This window comes from Chionomys nivalis, chromosome 15 (assembly GCF_950005125.1).
Source record: "Chionomys nivalis chromosome 15, mChiNiv1.1, whole genome shotgun sequence".
In the NCBI taxonomy this organism is placed as follows: Eukaryota; Metazoa; Chordata; class Mammalia; order Rodentia; family Cricetidae; genus Chionomys; species Chionomys nivalis.
This window is the reverse complement of record NC_080100.1, coordinates 45,165,416-45,186,463: the sequence shown is the minus strand read 5'-3', so window position 1 is coordinate 45,186,463 and position 21,048 is coordinate 45,165,416. Positions and strand designations below refer to the sequence as shown.

At 42.2% G+C, this 21,048-nt stretch overlaps 1 protein-coding gene across 2 annotated transcripts in view; it reads right to left on the bottom strand.

Annotated features, from left to right (window-relative positions):
- Window positions 1-21,048, bottom strand: part of LOC130887247 (baculoviral IAP repeat-containing protein 1a-like) — a 45,939-nt gene that overhangs the window by 18,195 nt on the left and 6,696 nt on the right. Inside the window, exons 5-9 of one of the 2 annotated variants that reach the window (XM_057789550.1) lie at window positions 19,300-19,419; window positions 18,103-18,202; window positions 5,637-5,718; window positions 4,158-4,215; window positions 1,466-3,646 (exon numbers count right to left, since the gene is read on the bottom strand). In XM_057789550.1, the coding sequence (XP_057645533.1) occupies window positions 1,466-3,646; window positions 4,158-4,215; window positions 5,637-5,718; window positions 18,103-18,202; window positions 19,300-19,419 (2,541 nt within the window). The remainder of the gene's footprint in view (window positions 1-1,465; window positions 3,647-4,157; window positions 4,216-5,636; window positions 5,719-18,102; window positions 18,203-19,299; window positions 19,420-21,048) is intronic. The other variant, XM_057789551.1, reaches the window with a different exon arrangement.

Genomic DNA, 21,048 nt, shown 5'->3' with positions numbered 1-21,048 from the left:
AGCTAGTGGGACAAGTCTAAGCTAAGTCCAAGCATTCATAATTAATAAGTCTCTGTGTCATTATTTGGGAGCTGGTTGGTGGCCCCCCAAAAATTGTAACTAAAGGTTTGTTTTGATGGTAAGCAAATGGTAGGACTGGGAGGTAAGCAAGTTGAGGTGCATATTGTGAAATTCCCAAAGATCCAATAAAGAACTTATGTTTAAAAAAGGAAGAAAAAGGATGATACAGAGCAAAGCATACTAGAGCATAGAGCAGGCTGCCGCTGATCAAAGCTTTGTGACTAACGACTAGAAAATTTACAAATCAAATATTTACGGTGGTATAAAAACTTGGAAATGAACTAAAGGAGAGATAAGTCAAGTCTAGGAGCTGAAAAGACGGCTCAGCAATCAAGAGCTCTTTTGCAGAGGATCCCAGTGAGGTTCCTAGCACCCACATTAGGCAGCACACAACAGCCTATAACCAAAGCTCCAAGGATCTGCCATTCTCTTCTGGCCTCTGAGGTACCTACAAATACATGCACATGAACACATATACACATAAAAAAATAATAATAAAATAAAATAAATATATAAAAAATCATTAAAAAGTCTATTAAAAGAATCAAACATTGCTCAGAGCAGTGGTTCTCGACCTTACTAATGCTGCAACCCTTTAATTCAGTTCCTCATGTTGTGCTGACTTCCAACCATAAAATTATTTTCATTGCTACTTCCTAACTGTAATTTTGCTGCTGTTATGGACCATAATGCAAATGTCTGATATGTCTGATGATCTTAGGCGACCGATCCTGGTGAAAGGGTCATTCAACCCCTCTGAGGGATTGTGTGGCACACAGGTTTAACTCTGCTGCCATCTTAGAAAAAGACATAAAGGGGGCTGGAGAGATGGCTCAGTGGTTAAGAGTACTGACTTCTCTTTCAGAGGATCTGGGTTCAATTCCCAGCACCCACATGGCAGCTCACAACTGTCTGAAGATCCAGTTGCAGGGGATCTGACACCTTCAAACCAATGCACATAAAATAAAGTTAAAATAAACCATAAAAAATATTTTTAAAAAAAGAAAAAGACATAAATATTATTTATCTATATAAAAAAAACCTCTGCAGAGCTAAACTCCCTCCTCCTTCAGGCAGCCAGGGTGCAGACGATTCTACATTACTGTCTTACCCACAGACCATCATTTACCGATAACAAGCAATCCAAACTTATTAACAACGTTGGGAAAGGAATGATGATGAGAGGGATGGTAATGATTTCCTAGTTTTGCCTGAGTGACTTCAAACCCATTCTATGATTCAGGGACTTTCACTGATTTACACACTGCCCCAATCAGTGAAAGTGTTTAGACCTCTTCTCTTAAGACACATTTATGACCTTGTGCCTGAGAAGTTTTATTCATCTAAAACTCAGAACGAGAAAACACGGTGTCAACCAGAATGGTTACGTGACACTCAGGGTTACCTGGTAACTGGTTTGTTCCTGAGACCTCAAGAGACTGCAGGGCAGGCAGGGTAAGAAGCAGCTCCTGTTCTGCTGCGCTGAGCTCCAGTCCACACATGGAGCACTTGCTGACAGAGGACTTATGCAGCTCCAGAGCAGGGCGGATGCTTTCAAGAAAGCCACTGCTGTGGTTCAAAAGGAGTTCAACATTCTGTGATGCTGAGAAGAGCTCCATCAGGACACGGAGCAGCGCTTGGTCTGCGGGACCCATGTTGGCCACTGCAGCTTCCAGCCTAGGGATCTTGTACCGCTTGGGTGACAGTTTCCAATAGCCAGCACCGATGTTGGGTGGATGCAGAGGTTGGCTGTTCATAAAATTCCTCACATTATCTTCATTTTCAGCTAAATTTTTTGCCCATTCCTTCATATGTTCAAAGGCAGGAGCATAGTCCTCATCTACTGTTGGTGGCTGTAATGATTCAAAACATTTTTCCATGACTGAGTAACTAAAGACACTTGGTGGCATTTTCTTTCCATGTATGAAGACTCTTACACTCCTCAACAGTAGCAGGCTCTCTGGGTGGTCCTCAAAGTACTGGAAATTCAGTACTTTCAGAGACAGTGTTCTCCCTCGAAGGAATTGCAGAATAAATGGAGAACATGCAGCGACCGTGTTGCTTTCATAAGCGAAGTTTAGAGCAACACTCAGCAGATGTTCTGAGATGAATAAGGAAAAAGCTTCAGGATATACCTGCCACATTTCTTTAATTAACTTCATCATCTGAGGAATTATTTTATGGAGCTTCCCGTAATCCTGATCATCAGACAGGTTCTCCAGCGACTCTTTACCATCCACCAACTGAAGCAAGTGGGACACAACCATTGGCGCTGCCTTTGATGAAGGGTGGCTGGAGACATACTTCAAAAAATTGTTGTACACACCCATAGCCTTCAAGGGTGAGTTAATCTGTCTCAAATAATCAAGTCCCAGATCTTGGTCTTCCTTTCTTTCTGAACTCAGGAGTTCAGTCAGCCTCATGGCAGCAAGAAATTCTTGGAACAAAGGACTTAGGAACCGATAGACTGGGCTCAGTCTCTGGGCTGTGAATTTACTCATCAGGCAGGTGGTCAGATCTTCATCTTCATCAACTCCTGCTTCTGTGAGGTCCTCACTACTGAACTCAAAGCAAGATGAGAAAAGTCCTCTCAAGGCCAGCTGGCCACACGAGGACACAGTGGCCCTGAAAGGCTCAGGCGTAGCCTTGTGCTGTAAGGAAAGGTATTTCATATAGGACTTGAAAACTGCCACATCGTGAAAGGACTGGTGAGAAGGATTTTGAAACCAGTCAGCACAGACTGCTGCCACAAAGAGGGGGGTTTTGTGAATTCCCTGCAAATCCACATTCATTCCAAAGTAAACCATAAACTCTTCCACACGGGTTATATCACGTGAGCAGAACTTCCGTAGTACAGAGACAGTATTATATAAGGGAAACTCTTGGATCTCTAATATTTTATCTAGGTATGGGCGGATGGCCCTGGCCTTGTTTGTATGGACAGCGATCAATAGGCAGGTCCGTGACAAGTAGTTTTTTGTAATCAGTGTTTGTATGGCTTGGGGCAGTGAGTCCATCCCACGGTAGTCATCCAATAGGAACAGCACCTGGTGCCTTAGCTGCTGGATGCTGTTGCTCAGGCACACTTCACTAACACATCCTCCTGCCTCAAGGAGTTGGGCACCGATGATGTCGGCCAGCCCCTGGTCTGGTCTGGTGGACCTCAGGGAGATGTAGAAGACCAGTTGGAACCTGTTCAGCAGGGGACAGCATCCTGATGCCCAGAGGAAAGCTGTTTTCTTCAGGAAGGTTGTCTTCCCACTGCCGGTCTCCCCCTCCACACACATGACAGAGCTGAGGTTGGTGAAGACCTCAGGAAGCATCATAGCCTCTCGCACTGGCCTGCTGATGTGCTTTGAGACAATGGACAGATCACACCCAAGCAAGTGGTCAGTGCCTAGGCTGGAACACACCTCTGGCAAATCCATGTGGCGGAAAGTGGCTTTGGTGTAGGCTCCTCTCAGCCGCTCACTCAGACTCTTTGCCTCTTGAAACCACTGGGCTTCCCTGTGAGCCAGGTCTGTGGAGAGGAGGGAGGCAGCACTGGATGGACAATCACTTCCCTGGGCTTCACTTGGAGCATCATCTGTGGTGGAAGAAGGGAGACCCCGTAGGAGATGCAGTCAAACCCCTCAATCCTAAAGTTATGGTGTCTGTTACATTGTTCTGCCTGTTTGCTAGGGACAGATTAGGACTTTCCTCCAATGTCCATGATCTCCCTTTAGATCCTCTCAGACCTTTTCATATCATCAGAATGTGAGATCATGTGTCCAAGTGTTCTCTTTGACCTGGGGACTTAGACATTATGTGTGCTTATCAAGAATACTCTGCCATTCCAACTTCCCATTGAAGATCTCAGGAAACCAGCTTGCTGCTTTTGAGGCCTTTAACGCTGCCTGGTTGGGACCTGACACAAGGACTGTGCCATTCATCCTTAATTCTCAAGATGTCACAGGAATGCTGACACTCTCTCCTCCACAGTACTCTCCGTGTCTGTGCTCTCCTCTCTAGAGCTCCCTGGACAATCACAAATACACTTTCCTTTCAAATCCCTAGGTAGAAACACACATAATCCCATGTTGCTTTCCAGTGCTTACCGGCCATGGTGGAGGGAACTGCCACTGGGTCCTCATGATTGCTTTCCCCTGTGCTGTCCTTTGAACGAGAATCCGTTATTAAATCAAAACTGGGTCTTAAATCAAGATTGGATATTATGTTATCACAGATAACATAATCAATATTATCAACCAAATTGATAATACAATCAATCAAAACCCAACATCTTCTAAACACAGCCTACACCCGGTGTTGATTGAAGGAAGAGTGCTCCAGATGTGAAAGAGTAAATCTCACACATCTGCAAGAGTGTGTTCCTAGATGGTGCATACATCCTCTCTATGGGTGAGTGCTATGGGGGTAATCAAAATTGTAGCGTCTAGAACAAGAATGGTCCTGCAGAAAGCATTGTATATTGGCTCCATCCTTGGTTACTAGCAACTACATGTGTAATGCCACATACTGGGGTAGAGAAAGGTTATTATGCATGCATGCACATACACACATTTTTTTGTGTTCTCTTTTTTGAGAAAAGGTTTAATATAGGCTATGGTGATCCTCCTCTATTTCCCAAGTGCTGGGATTAAATACATGAATCATAATACCTGGCTTCAATGTCTTGCTTTTGTTTTTGTTTCTGTTTTTCAAACAGAGATTTGTTTAACTTAGACTGGCCTCGAACTTAGTTGTGTTGACCAGGACTTTGAACATCTGATCCCCCTGCCTCCACCTCCCACTGCTATGACTGCAGGTATTCCACCACATCCAGTTTGATCAGTGCTGAGGACACTCAGGACCTCGTGTATACTGGGTTAACATTTTGCCAGTTGAGCTGCATCTTCAGTGACTTCAATGTTAATCTTAAAATTACAAATACAAGAATTAGTCAATTGAACCCAAGTTGTTTTTGCTTTTGTTTTGATTTCCCTCCCCTGTTTGGTTATTTTTAATAAGGAGACTCATAGTTAAGGGTGGCCTTAAACTTATGGCTAGCCTTGAACTCATGGCAACTTCTGCCTCAGTCTCCAGAGTTCCTGTTTGCAGGCATGGGGCATCATGCCAAGCTTTAGTTCTTCTGGGGGGTGACATTGATAGTACCACCTCCAGGTGAGGACATGTGTGTGACTACTCAGTTGGTAGTTTGCATCCCTGAGCAATGTCGGGTTCAAACTATTATCTGGATTACAATTTTGCTACACATTGCTTTTGTTAAGGAAACACATCTACAGGCCAGCGATGTAGGTCAGTTACAGAGTCCTTGCCTGCATTTGAACTACAAAAAATAAAGCAAAACAGTAATAAAAACTCAGCTCTGTGTGCTGGCGCACAAGCTCACAGTGCTGACACTTGGGAAGGCGAGGCCAGGTGTGCCTTCTATTCAGCTATCAGGTCATAGCTGCTTAGTAAGGATTTGTAGAATTTATTTAATCCTATACTGACAATGAGCAATTGCTGTTCAAAACAGTGTTCAACTACAGGATCAAGAACTGCCAAGTCTGAGAAGGGGCAGGGTCCATTACCATGGCTTTCAGAAGTGCAGAGTCGCTCTGAAGGGCTGGAATCACTTCAGTAGAGGACTTTAGATTTTGGAGAAAGACACAGCTAAGCAGAGGAGAAAAAAGTCAAAAAACAGTTCCATGCAAGTAAGCATCTGTATTGAATTTTTAACACAGGCACAAAAATAAGAATGAAGTAGAAAGCTAACATTTTCTGTGACTCTTTCAGTGTTTATCATATAAGACTTTCACAGCTGGGTAGTGGTGGCTAACAACTTTAACCCCAGCACTTGGGAGGCAGAGGCAGACTGTGAGTTCAAGGTAGTCTGTCTACAGAGTGAGTTCCAGGACAGCCAGGATGACACAGAGAAACCCTGTCTTAAACAAACAAAATAATAATATACTTTGACTTTCCACAACTTAGTGCGTGTGCTCGTAAGTGATGGTGAGAATATATGGAGTACGGGGGGGGGGGGGGGGAGGAGTGCATATAGTTAATGTCTGTCTATACAAACAGATAAAATGAACATAGAGATCCAAAACTAGTAAGCCTGCACTGTCAAATGGCTTGGCCCTGGAAACCTAACTGGGGTAACACAGGGGTGAAGAAATGACACAGGTACAGGAGAGCTGGGAGCTGGTGAGTGTGCTCACTCTGGTGAGCCCCTACTCAACTCAGAAACTCAGTCCCTTTATTATGTACAACATGGGGAAGAGGAGGAGGGTTAGCTAGTCTCCACAGGAGGTCTCTGAAGGAAAGCAGCCTTGGGCTGTAAACATCAGGTAAGAGGAAGCATCAGTGGATGCATTCTGCACACACTAACACACTGTCAACATCCACACTGCAGGGGAAGGGTCTGAGGCACTGAGATGCTTGACATGGCCCTGCAGCTGTCAATAATTCACTCCAGGTTTCCTGCTCCCCACATAGCACTGATGGACTCTAGCCTAGCTCCAGGTCAATGAGAGACTCAAGAGACAGGGTACAGTGATGGAGGGCATTCCATGACACACACACATACACACACACTAAAATAAATAAGTTTCTAAGAGTGAAAAAAAGAGAAAAAGCCATCTCTGTGGATAAGTAGGGGACAGAGAGACAACAGAGAAACAAAACCTAGAATAGGGTCAGAGTGTGGGCCTCTCAGTCACCTCTGCTGTCTTTCCAGGGCTGTGTATCCACTCCCTAGAGGTAGAGTAAGGGCATAGGAACAGTCCTCTGGGTACCTCAGTCTCGAAGGTCCTTGTTGCTGTCACTGACAGCTGAGGGGTACCAAAACCAAGTGAGTGAAATAACACACTCCTGAGTGTGTCCGGGGACCTGCCCTCCCGCCCAGCCACCACCCCCATCCATGCTCCATGGAGCTCCTCTCTGCAACTGAGAAAGGGAAGGAACTTTCTGGCACCAAAGTCCTTGTTAAAAGGTTGAGAGACCGGGAAAATACAGCAGTCTCTAACTGAGCAGACCACTCACTACTCTCAGCAAGTGAGGGGAAGCAAAATAGCAGCATCGGGAAAATAATCAAGAACTTAATTGATGGAGGAAGGTCATTGGTTAATTAATAAAAACCTGCTTGGCCTCATAGGTTGGAAGATAGGTGGGTGGAGTAAGCAGAACAGAATGCTGGGAGGAAGAGGAAGTGAGCTCAGATGCAGGGTAGCTCCTCTCAGAGCCAGATGCGATGCAGCCAGCCGCCAGGTCAGACATGCTGAATCTTTCCTGGTAAGCGCACCCAGTGGTGCTATGCAGATTATTAGAAATGGGCTAAATTAATACGTGAGATTTAGCCTAGAAGAGGCTAGATATAATGGGCCAGGCAGTGTTTAAAAGAATACGGTTTGTGTGTTGTTATTTTGGGGCATAAGCTAGCCAGGCGGCCAGGAGCTGGGTGGCAGGAACGCAGCCCGCAGCTCCCACAACACTTAATGATGTTGCAAGACATCAACCACAGTCACGCTAGCTGTGAGAATCCAGCAAGAGGAAAAGTGGTGACATTTTTGGAAGAACACCAGTCTGCACAGAAACTAAGAATGAGCAAGTACCTGAAACAAAAGTTTAGAGTGCTGAGGGATAGAAAAATGATGACCGAGATGTGATACTACAGTCAGAAGAGCCACAGTCAAGGTTAGCCTGGCACATCTCAACAACAGCAGGCAGCTCTTCCGTGGTACATCTCTGCACATCCTTGAAGCACTTCCACGTGCACTGGAGAGGAAGCACTTGGAAACAAATGGGAAAGAGTTACAAGCAAGTGTCGACCAGATCACTGAGATGGCAGCAACAATGAGAAAAACCATTGAAACTGACGAGAAGCAGGGTTGCAAAGAACAGAGGTGAATATTTCAACTCCAAGAAACAGTTACCTTTGGTTGCTCTATGTGAATCTTGTCTGAGAGCTTCCCAAGATACAAAGGTTGGGAGAGAAACCCTTTATCAAGACTGTGCTTGGGGGGGCTGGAGAGATGGCTCAGTGGTTAAAAGCATTGCCTGCTCTTCCAAAGGTCCTGAGTTCAATGCCCAGCAACCACATGGTGGCTCACAACCATCTGTAAAGAAGTCTGGTGTCCTCTTCTGGCCTTCAGTCATACAGACAGAATATTGTATACATAATAAATAAATAAATATTTTAAAAAAAAGACTGTGCTTGGCATTGTATTTTTAGAAGCTTCATCAGGTTGTTTTGAGCATATGAGATCAACTGGCATAATTGTAAATATTGAGAAAAATAAAAATGCCCTGGGTGAAGGGGAAGTGCTTCAGTCCATCAAGGCTGGAGACCTCTGCAGCTGCAAAAGGCTAAGTTCATTCTCATAATGTCTCTGAGCCTTCTTTCAACGGACTTGCTTGAGCCCACGCCTGTACCACAACACCCACGATACAATGTCAAGTTGAAAAGTTTCAGAGCAGTGTAAGCTTATCTATGTTAGTGGGAATGTGCATCAGTACAACTAAGATTCCATACTTTCTTCTGTGTCTTCGAGAAAGACATATGAGCATTAGAAAATACATAGGCGAATATCCATAGGGCAACACTCAAAATAGCCCAAGCATTAAATCAACAGCACAAATAAATTATTGTATGCTTATTAAACTATACACTATGTGCCAAAAAACAAGTGAACTAAAAACATGTTCATACTTCTAAGCTAGTCTGAGAAACAATGTGAAACAAAACAAGCCAACCTCTGAAGAATCATGCCCTATGCTTCCATTTATTTGAGCGTCACAAACAGGCAAGTTAGTACTACAGGGTGGACATTATAGCCACATCCATCTGGCCTCCGGGAGAAAGACAGCAGGAAGCAGTACAGAACCTACAAGTCTCTCCCACTCAGCCTCTGCTGTCCCCTAGCCACACCCACATCAGGAACCTGACTGTGCTGCTTTCTTTTATGCTGCCTTGTTTAACTCTGTAAAGCTGTGTTGCTTTGCTTGCCTAAAACACCTGATTGGTCCAATAAAGAGCTGAATGGCCTATAGCAAGGCAGGAGAGAGAAATAGGCAGAGCTGCCAGGCAGAGAGAATAAATAGGAGAAATCTAGGGGAGGAGTGAAAAAAGGAGAAGGAGAGGAAGATGCCATTGGGCCAGCCACACAGCCAGCCACAGAGTAAGAAGGGAAGAAAGAAAATAGAACAAAGAAAGGTAAAAATCCAAGAGGCAAAATATAGTTAAAGAGAAATGAAAACAGGATAATTTGAGTTAGAAAAGCTGACTAGAAACAAGTCAAGCTAAGGCCAGGCATTCATAAATAAGACTAAGTCTCCATGTATTTATTCGGGAGCTGTCTGGTGGGCCCCCAAAGATTTTTTTAAAAAAATCCACTAAACATAGGAAACAGAGAGGGCTAACTGGAAGTGTAGCAGGGCTATACACACTCAAAGCACACTTCCAGTGACTTACTTCTTCCAGCGTGGCTCCTCTACCTAAAAGTTCTATAACCTTCCCAAGCAATGCCACAAACTAGGGACCCGGGGTTCCAATATATGAGCTATGGCAGACATTTCTCATCTAAACCACCACAACCATACATGAAAATATTCTGGATACTAACATAAAGACAGTTGGTAATTTAAAATAAAAAAGAGGCAGAAGGAACAAAAAAAAATTTCACATAAAGATGGAGTTGATAGATTTTTTTTTAGAAAAAGCTCTAAATGAAACTAGACTGCATCTTATCAGCCCAAGGATTAAGAAGGCCCTGTCTTCCCAATTTACTACCCGCTACACACAAGTAAAAAGAAGTGAGACTTGCTCTCAAGCATTTTCAAACTCACAATGAGAATGAAACAGTCTTAGTTAAGGAAGTTTAGATGGGATCTCACTATGGAGTCCCAGCTGGCCTCCAACACATGCTCCCAAGAGGAGGGGTTAATGGGAGTGAAAGGAAGACAAGTGAAGGTAACGGGGGGGGGGGGGGTGGTAAACATAACTGAAATACAATATGTATTTGACATGTATAAAAATGTCAAAATTAAACCCATTATTACTTAAAATTAATATATAGTAACAGCCTTTAGAGGAATATATCTAAGGATCTGTCCTACTATCACCATCCTATTTCACAAACAGAGAGTTGTCTTTAAAAGTTAAACAAATTAAACTTAAATTCTTCTAGCATCAAAATAATGTAGCGCAACTTTACTTATGCTTCGGATGTCCAAGGGCACCTGTGGAACTGAACAGAACAGCGGGCTTCCATGCGGCTACGCTCTCCAAGCCTGCAAAGGCTACCATACCAAAAGACATCTTCAACTGTGCTTTTCTGTATTCACTGCTTGACTTTAAAAATAAACTGGTTTTAAAGTCACTCGTACTAAATGATTTCATATGAAAGAAAACCACACAGTGTCTTCTCTGAGAACTAGGACTGCAGGTGTGCACCACTGTCCAGTCAAAACACTCACGTTTAACTCTACACACACTGGTATTTAGTTCTGAAAAAAATTTGTGATAATTACTTAGTAAAAATAACAAATTTCTTCTTGCAACTGGACATTTCTAGAGAGTTTTTATGTGTAGAAAATGAGTAAAAATAAACTTGAAGCACAGAAAGGGGATGAGAGTAGCCCAATTTACTGGTTCCATTCCCAGCATTGGGAAAAGAAAATTTTTTTAAAAAAGAAATATTATGTGTGAAATCTTAGATATTGGAAATAGGAAATTCTAAAAGCTTCTAGAAGAAACAGGAGGGAGAAAGTAGTTTCTAATCAAAGAAATTGAAACAGTATGAAACTGCCATGCACACCCTGGACACTCATCACTTTAGAGATTGATGAAGGAAGTCATGACTTCAAATTCAACCGGGCTACATAGACAGTTTGGAATGGTATGAGCTATATATATATAGCAAGATCCCGTCCTTAAAAACATATATATTGCCGGGTGGTGGTGGCACATGCCTTTAATCCCAGCACTCAGGAGGCAGAGGAAGGCAGATCTCCGTAAGTGTGAGGCCACAGCCTGGTCTACTAGAGCAAGTTCCAGGGGGAACTGAATCCAGACCCCCTTCAATTCCCTAAGCTTTTCTGACCATCCAGTGGGGTGTGTTCCTGCTGCTGGCTTTCTTTACCCCATTCCACCCTGCCCCCAAGCCTGCCTTTTCATCTGCAAGGTCCTTGGACTCCCCAACACAGCCTGCTTCAGGGCTGAGGGGTCTGGAGAGCCAGCGGGGAGTGTTCCTAGCTGGGGCTTCTTTCTACCATCCCACCCTGCCCCTAAGCCCGCTTTTTTGTCTGCGAGGTCTTTAGAACCCTGCAAGAGACCCTGCTCCCGTGCTAAGGGGATCTGGAGAGGTGAGTAAGTGGCCACACAGCCAGACAGTCCAGGAGAACTGAATCCAGGCCCCCTCTAGTTCCCTAAGCCAACCAGCAGGGTGAGTTCCCTGCTGCTAGCTTTCTTTACCCATTCCACCCTGTCCCCCAAGCCTGCCTTTTCATCTGCAAGGTCCTTGGAAACCCCAACACAGCCTGCTTCAGGGCAGAGGGGATCTGAGAGAGGGCAGACCAAGAAAAACTCCCAAGTCACAGTCAGCCACAGCAAAGATTGGACCAAGATGCCAAGTCTCTGCCGGTCTCATTTGAAGGAAGAGATGGGCAGGCACCAATGCAAGAATTCCTCCAACATCCTGAAAAGCAACATGATAACATCAGAATCCAGCGAGCATGCAACAGGAAAACTTGAACATCCTAAACCAGAATAAGTAGAAGAAATTGTCTTTAAACGTAACCTTATGAAAATGATGGAAGCTCCCTTAAAGAAATGGAAGAGAAGACAAACAAAAAGTTAGAAGAGATTAATAAATCCCTCAAAGATATCCAAGAAACCCAAGAAAAAGCAATCAAACAGGTGAAGGAAACAATTCAAGACTTGAAGACTGAAATGGAGGTAATAAAGAAAACACAAACTGAGAGATGGCTGGATATGGAAAATCTGGGTAAACAAACAGGAACTACAAAGACAAGTATAACCAACAGAATACAAGAGATAGAAGAAAGAATCTCAGGCGCTGACGATACTATAGAGGAAATAGACTCGTTGATCAAAAAAAAAAAAAACAGCAAATCAAAAAAATTCTTAAAACAAAACATCCAGGAATTCTGGGAAACCATGAAAAGACCAAACCTAAGAATAATAGGGGTAGAAATAGGAGAAGAATTCTAGCTCAAAGGCCCAGAAAATATATTCAACAAAATTATAGAAGAAAACTTTCCCAAACTAAAGAAGGATATTCCTGTGAAGGTACAAGAAGTTTACAGAACACCAAATAGACTGGATCCAAAAAAAAAAAAAAAAAAAAAAAAAATCCCCTAGCCATATAATAATCAAAACACATACAGAATAAAGAAAGGATATTAAGAGCTGCAAGTAACTTATAAAGGTAAACCTATCAGAATTACACCTGACTTCTCAATGGAAATCATGAAAGCCAGAAGGTCTTAGATAGATGTGCTGCAGATACTAAGAGACCATGGATGTAGGCCCAGACTACTATACCCAGCCAAGCTTTCTTTCACCATCAATGGAGATAAAAAGATATTCCATGACAAAAACAGATTTAAACAATACATATCCACAAACCCAGCCTTACAGAAAGTACTAGAAGGAAAACCTCAACCCAAGGAAGCCAACAACACCCACAATAGCACAGACATCTGATAACCCTCCACCAACACAAATCAAAGAAAGAAAACACACAAACACTACCACCAAAAAATAACCAAAGTTAACAACCACTGGTCATTAATATCGCTTAATATCAATGGACTCAATTCACCTATAAAAAGGCACAGGTTAAGAGAATGGATACAAAAACAGGATCTAACATTCTGCTGTTTACAAGAAACAAACCTCAACCTCAAAGACAGACACTACCTCGGAGGAAAAAATTGGGGAAAGGTTTTCCAAGCAAACAGACCTAAGAAACAAGCAGGTGTAGTTATCCTAATATCTAACATAATTGATTTCAAACTAAAATCAATCAGAAGAGGTGGAGAAGGATACTTTATACTCATAACAGGAACAATTCATCAGGATGAAGTATTAATCCTGAATATCTATGCCCCTAATATAAAAGCACCCACATATGTAAAAGAAACATTACTAGAACTCAAATCACACATCAAACCCCACACAATAATAGGAGATTTCAACACTCCTCTCTCACCAATGGACAGGTCAAACAGACAGAAACTTAACAGAGAAATAAAAGAGCTAACAGATGTAAGGAATCAAATGGACTTAACAGACATCTATAGAACATTCCACCCAAACACAAAAGAATATACCTTCTTCTAAACACCTCATGGAACCTTCTCGAAAATTGATCACATACTCGGTAACAAAGCAAACATCCACAGATACAAAAAAAAAAAAAAAATGGAGTAACCACCTGTGTCTTATTGGATCACCATGAAGTAATGTTAGAATTTAACAATTTCACCCCTAGAAAGCCTACAAACTCATGGAAACTGAACAGTCAGTTACTGAACCACTCCTGGGTCAAGGAAGAAATAAAGAAAAAAAAAAAAATAAAGTCTTCCTTGAATTCAACGAAAATGAAGACACAATATACCCAAACCTATGGGACACAATGAAAGCAGTGATAAGAGGAAAGTTCATAGCACTAAGTGTCCACATAAAGAAAACGAAGAAGCCGGGTGGTGGTGGCGCACGCCTTTAATCCCAGCACTTGGGAGGCAGAGGCAGGCGGAGCTCTGTGAGTTCGAGGCCAGCCTGGTCTCCAAGAGCTAATTCCAGGACAGGAACCAAAAATTACAGAGAAACCCTGCCTCGAAAAATCCAAAAAAAAAAAAAAAGAAAAAGAAAAGAGAAAACGGAGAAAGCTCACATTAGAGACTTAACAGCATACCTGAAAGCTCTGGAAAAAAAAAAAAGAAACAGGCTGACCCAGGAGGAGTAGAAGACTGGAAATAAACTGAGGGCTGAAATCAACAAAATAGAAACACACAAAACAATCCAAAGAATCAATGAAACAAAGAGCTATTCTTTGAGAAAATCAACAAGATTGACAAACCCCTATCCAAACTAATCAAAAGACAGAGAGAGAACACTAAAATTAACACGATTGGAAATGAAAAGGGGGACATAACAACAGACACTGAGGAAATTCAGAGAATCATTAGGTCTTACTACAAAAGCCTGTACACCACAAAATTGGAAAATGTAAAAGAAATGGACTATTTTTTAGATAAATACCATATACCAAAATTAAATCAAGACCAGGTGAACAATTTATATAGACCTATAAGTTGTGAAGAAATAGAAGTTGTCATCAAAAACCTCACAACCAAAAAAAGCCCAGGGCAAGAAGGTTTTAGTTCAGAATTCTACTATAACTTGCAGGAAGAGCTGATACCTATACTCCTTAATGTGTTCCACATAATAGAAACAGAAGAGTCATTGCCAAACTCTTTTTATGAAGCTACAGTTACCCTGATACCAAAACCACACAAAGGCTCAACCAAGAAAGTGAATTACAAACCAATCTCAATGCCGGGCATTGGTGGTGCACGCCTTTAATCCCAGCACTCGGGAGGCAGAGGCAGGCGGATCTCTGTGAGTTCGAGGCCAACCTGGTCTACAAAGGGAGTTCCAGGACAGGAGGACAGGCTCCAGAGCTACAAAGAAACCCTGTCTCGAAAAAACCAAAAAAAAAAAAAAAAAAAAAAAAAAAAACAAACAAAACAAAACAAAAACCAATCTCATTCATGAGCATTGATGCAAAAATTCTCCGTAAAATACTGGCAAACTGAATCCAAGAACATATCAAAAAAATCATCCATTATGATCAAGTAGGCTTCATCGCAGAGATGCAGGGCTGGTTCAAAATCTATCAATGTAATCCATCATATAAATAAAATGAAAGAGAAAACCATATGATCATTTCATTAGATGCCGAAAAAGCATTTGAAAAAATTCAACACCCCTTTATGATAAAGGTCTTGGAGAGATTAGGGATACAAGAATCATATCTAAATATAATAAAAGCAATATACAACAAGCCAACAGCTAACATCAAATTAAAAGGAGAGAAACTCAAAGCCATTCCACTAAAATCAGGAACAAGACAAGGCTGTCCATTCTCTCCATACCTGTTCAATATAGTGCTTGAAGTTCTAGCAATACCAATAAAGTCAACATAAAGATTGAGGGGACTTGAACTGGAAAGGAAGAAGTCAAACTTTCATTATTTGCAGATGATATGATAGTATACATAAGTGACCACAAACACTCTACCAGAGAACTCCTACAGCTGATAAATACCTTCAGTGATGTGGCAGGATACAAGATCAACTCAAAAAAAATCAGTAGCCCTCCTATACGCAAAGGATAAAGAAGCAGAGAGGGAAATCAGAGAAACATCACCTTTCACAATAGCCACAAATAGCATAAAGTATCTTGGGGTAACTCTAACCAAGAAAGTGAAAGATCTATTTGACAAGAACTTTAAGTCCTTGAAGAAAGAAATTGAGGAGGACACCAGAAAATGGAGGGATCTCCCATGCTCTTGGACTGGTAGGATCAACATAGTAAAAATGGTAATTCTACCAAAGGCAATCTATAGATTCAATGCAATCCCCATCAAAATCCAAACAAAATTCTTCACAGACCTTGAGAGAAAAATAATCAATTTTATTTTGGAAAAACAAAAAACCCAGGATAGCCAAAACAATTCTATACAACAAAGGAACTTCCGGAGGCATTACTACCCCTGACATCAAACTCTATTAAAGAGCTGCAATAATGAAAACAGCTTGGTACTGGCATAAAAACAGAGTGACCAATAGAATCAAATTGAAGACCCAGATATTAATCCACAAACTTATGAACACCTGATTTTTGACAAAGAAGCTAAAATTATAAAATGGAAGAAGGAAAGCATCTTTAACAAATGGTGCTGGTGCCGGGCGGTGGTGGCGCACACCTTTAATCCCAGCACCTGGGAGGCAAAGGCAGGCAGATCTCTGTGAGTTTGAGGCCAGCCTGGTCTAGAAGAGCTAGTTCCAGGACAGGAACCAAAAAGCTACGGAGAAACCCTGTCTCGAAAAATCAAAAAAAAAAAAAAACAAAAAACAAAAAACAAATGGTGCTGGCATAACTGGATGTCAACCTGTAGAAGAATGAAAATAGATCTGTATCTATCACCATGCACAAAACTCAAGTCCCAGTGGATTAAAGACCTCAATATAAATTCGACCACACTGAGCCTGATAGAAGAGAAAGTGAGAAGTAGCCTGCAATACATGGGCACAGGAGACCACTTCCTACATATAACCCCAGTAGCACAGACAATTAGAGCAACAATGAGTAAATGGGACCTCCTGAAACTAAGAAGCTTCTGTAAAGCAAAGGACACAGTCATTAAGACAAAAAGGCAACCTACTGAATGGGAGATCTTCACCAATCCCACATCAGACAAAGGAATGATCTCCAAAATATATAAAGAACTCAAGAAAATAGACATGAAAATTCTAAATAACTCAATTTAAAAAATGGGGTACTGAACTGAACAGAGAATTCTTTTTTTTTTTTTTTTAATTTTTTTTTATTTTCGAGGCAGGGTTTCTCTGTAGCTTTTGGTTCCTGTCCTGGAACTAGCTCTTGTAGACCAGGCTGGCCTCGAACTCACAGAGCTCCGCCTGCCTCTTCCTCCCAAGTGCTGGGATTAAAGGCGTGCGCCACCACCGCCCGGCTCTGAACAGAGAATTCTTAACAGAAGAATTTCAAATGGCCAAAAGATACTTAAAGACATATTCAGCTTCCTTAGTGATCACAGAAATGCAAATCAAAACAACTTTTAGATACCATCTTACACCTGTCAGAATGGCTAAAATAAAAAAACACCAATGATAGCCTATGTTGGAGAGGATGTGGAGTAAGGGGAACACTCATCCATTGCTGGTGGGAATGCAAAGTTGTGCAACCACTTTGGAAATCAGTGTGGTGGTTTCTCAGAAAATTGGGAGTCAACCTATCTCAGGATCCAGCAATACCACTCTTGGGAATATACCCAAGAGATGCCCAATCATACTACCAAAGTATTTGTTCAACTATGCTCATAGCAGCATTATTTGTAATAGCCAGAACCTGGAAACAACCTAGATGCCCCTCAATAAATGGAAGAATAGATAAAGATAAAGAATAGATAATGTGCACATCTACACATTAGAGTACTACTCAGCGGTAAAAAATAATGACATCTTGAATTTTGCATGCTAATGGATGCAAATATGTAGGGGTTGGTCAACCCATTGAGACAGTGTGCCTGATCTAATGGGAGCTCACCAAATCCAGTAGACTGGGACTGAACAAGCGGATCAAACTGGACCCTCTGAATGTGGCTGACAATTGGGGCAGACTGAGAAGCCAATGATAATGGCCTTGGGATTTGTGTCTACAGCATGTTCTGGCTTTTTAGGATCCTATTCTATTTGGATGCACACCTTCCTAAGCCTGGATAGATGGGGGAGGGCCTTGGACTTCCCAGGGCAGGGTACCCTTAGGTACCCTTGGGAATGGAGGGGGAGGAGGGAGAGGGAGTGGGGGAGGAGGGAGAGGGAGTGGGGGAGGAGGGAGAGGGAGTGGGGGAGTGGGAGGGAAGTGAGAGGAGGGGAGGAAGTGGAAATTTTGATTAGTATTATTTTTAAAGTAATAAAAAAAATAACCTGCTGGGGGAAAAAAGAGCTAGTTCCAGGACAGGCTCTAAAGCAGCACAGAGAAACCCTGTCTTGAAATACCAAAACAAACAAACAAACACCACATATATATTGACCCAGTAAAAACCAAGTCTAACTATGAGAGGAAAGCTAGACAGGGAAGATGTCATGGGAGGAAGGAGATGAAGATAAAGTATGTGTCCTTCATAGTGGGAACCGGTGGAGTGGACAGAGATAAAGCAGGTTTGAGAGCAGTGACGGAATAACTGCTGAAGTACATTCAAAGTTATGGGAATTCATCCTGCTCACTTGGGATAAAACCTGGTGTGATCTTCTAACGGGTCGTCACCTTCCTCCCATTTCCACATATATGCGCCACAGGAGAAACATTGGACAGTGTCCCTTATGCCTAGAAGTAAGAAAATGTGGTCAGTGTGTTACTCCAACACATGCATATCAACTCACACACAGATAATAACTCAAGATCTTGAGAGTAAAACCCTATTTGCATCCCCAATTGAATTGTGTGGCAAAGTCATGCATGGGTCATCGGGGGCAACAGTTCACAGGGGACACTCGGTCCTCCTATGGGGTGGCCAGCAACAGTCACTGAATGCTCCTGTGCACTGTGTATTTTGACCATCTCAGCCCTGTCATTCTAAGAGATTTTCAAAGAACAGAAGCTCCGTGGGAGTAGAGATTTCTGTCTGATTTGGACAATGATGGCACGGTGGACTCTCACAGACAGCCAATCAATAAGGATCTGCTTAAAGAATGAATGAGGAAGAAGACATGTGAGGATCTTAGGTGGAGAAACACAGGAGCAAGCTTAGGGGCTTTCTGTAAGTGAGATCGTGAAGAATTCCTTGTCTCTTCCCATGTTATTTCCAGGTCTATTTCACTAAAAATAGGAGCACGTTGCCCATGAGACTTGATGAAGGCTGGCAAGAGGAGACGCAATAAAGAAGGGACAAAGGGTTAAGACTGTAAGGTAAAAAGACCGTTCATGCCAGTGGAATACATCTGTTAGGTAAAGTGTCTCCACAATCCACATTCTGAACTGCTCTGACAACCGTACAGTATTATGTTACCACAGTGACGGAGCCACACAAAACTCCATCTCAACTCAGGAGTGCACCTGGTCGGAGGAACACTAGCAAGATAACCAGGGAGGGCACCGTATCTTTTCCTTCCTCTCCTTGTACTTTAGGCAGTGACTCAGCTGAGGGGAACGAGTTTCGTATATTACCAAGTGGAGCTTCTGAGGGACAGCAGCCAAAGAGAGGCGAGGAACTTGTGGGAGATCCTTCATAGGTTGAAACTAAGGAAATGAATGTTTCTCCTGTGAGCACTATATAAAATAAGTGATGCACACCCTACTTCCTCCCATTCTTCCTTAGCAACAGATGGACACAAATACTGACTCACCTGGACCACAGCATCTGATGGACACAAATACTGACTCACCTGGGCCACAGCATCTGATGGACACAAACACTGACTCACCTGTGTAGAAAAGGCCTGCTCTGACCAGATCTTCGACAGCCACGGGTGATTCTTGGGGCCAATCCTTAAAAGTGTCCAGCCTTAGCTCTTCATTAGCGAAGACACTGTCACCGCAGTAAGCTTGGGAGTTGTGGGAGAGAGAGAAAACAGACGTGTGTGAGACCAGCATTTGAAAAGTTCAAGTTAGCTGTGTGTGGGCGTGGAATGATCTGATATACTGTGCTTGCATCAAAATAATTGAGAGTGGTTAGAAAAGCACAAAATAATAACTAAGAAAAACATTTTTACAGTCTAGATGTCTTTATTTTATTTTACTTTTTACTTCTATCGAACCATGGAATAATAGGGAATAGCTCCCTAGTACCACGATGTGTGTTCTCTGGGAGGAGCAGGTTGGCACTTCAGTTTCTCCTTGGCTTCCTTCCTCTGATCATTTTCCATCACTCATTTCAAGGAGTATATTCAGCTCTTAGTTTCTCTCTCCTCTTCCTCCTCCACCCACCTCCCCCCCCACGGACATGTGTATGTATGTGTATGGGTTCCATGTGTGTACAGGTACCTGTCTGTGTGTGGGTACATGTGCATTGTGGACACGTACAAGTGGAGACCAGAAGACAATGTTCACTGTTATTTTTCAATACTTACCCCCCCCCCCCCCGTTTTTGAGAAAGTCCCTCATTTGCCTTGAACTCACTAAGCCAACTAGGTTATCCGGCTATGGATATCTAAGGATGGACATGCCTGCCTCCCAGTGCTGAGATCACAAGCCCATACTGCCACACACTGCTTTTTCACATGGATTCTGGAGATAGAGCCCAGGTCATTGTTCTCTAAAGACCTTTGGTACTCCCAACCCTTATTAGTTTCTTTTGTCTGTGGTTTTTGAAAACAGGGTCTTACTATGTAGCTTTGGCTAGCCTGGAATTCAATATGTTGACCAGGCTAGCCTTGAGCACATGGAAATGTGCCTGTCTCTGCCTCCTACATGCTGGGATTAAGTGTGTGCCATTACACCCAGCCCTTACTAGCTCTTAAAATGCTCAATATATATATTCTTTTGACAAAAAAAACCTGCCCTTTGGGTCAACCAGATATGGCTGGACTTAGCTGCTCTTTTCTTCCTCTTGGACGTGGGTCAACCAGATATGATGTCCTGACTGAACTTTTTTTTTAATATATAGGTAAATCAGTTAGTTGTCTTTTTACTGAACATGGAAGTTGACCAGTTGACTCTGTGGAATTTGTTTCTAAAGCTTTTAAATGGAGGCTGACCAGTTGATCTCTTAAATTTTTCTTCTTTAATAAGAACAGGGCTGGTGGTGCAATTTATTGAATTTTTATTTTAAAATTTTAAAAATTTTCTTATTTAAATAAGGATGGGGTAGGCAGTATAATTTATTTTTTTCTTTTAGTGATTTTTTAATATATACTAATACTGTAAACAGGTTGTCATTTTATTGAACACAGAGGTTGATCAGTTGGCTCTGTAGAATTTTTTTCTAAAAGCTTTAGAGGGAGGTCAATTAGTCATTCTTTTAATTTTTTTTTATTTGTTAAGGATAGGACAGCTGGTATAATTTGTCTTTTGTTGTGTGTGTGTGTGTGTGTGTGTATATATGTGTGCTGCTTTTTTTCCTAAGGAAGCAGGGGAAAATAAATGACCAGGGAGCTGCCTTTTTGTATGTATGCATATTTATTTGTTCATTTATTTATTGTTGTTACTTTTATTTTCTCTCTTTTTGTGTTGTT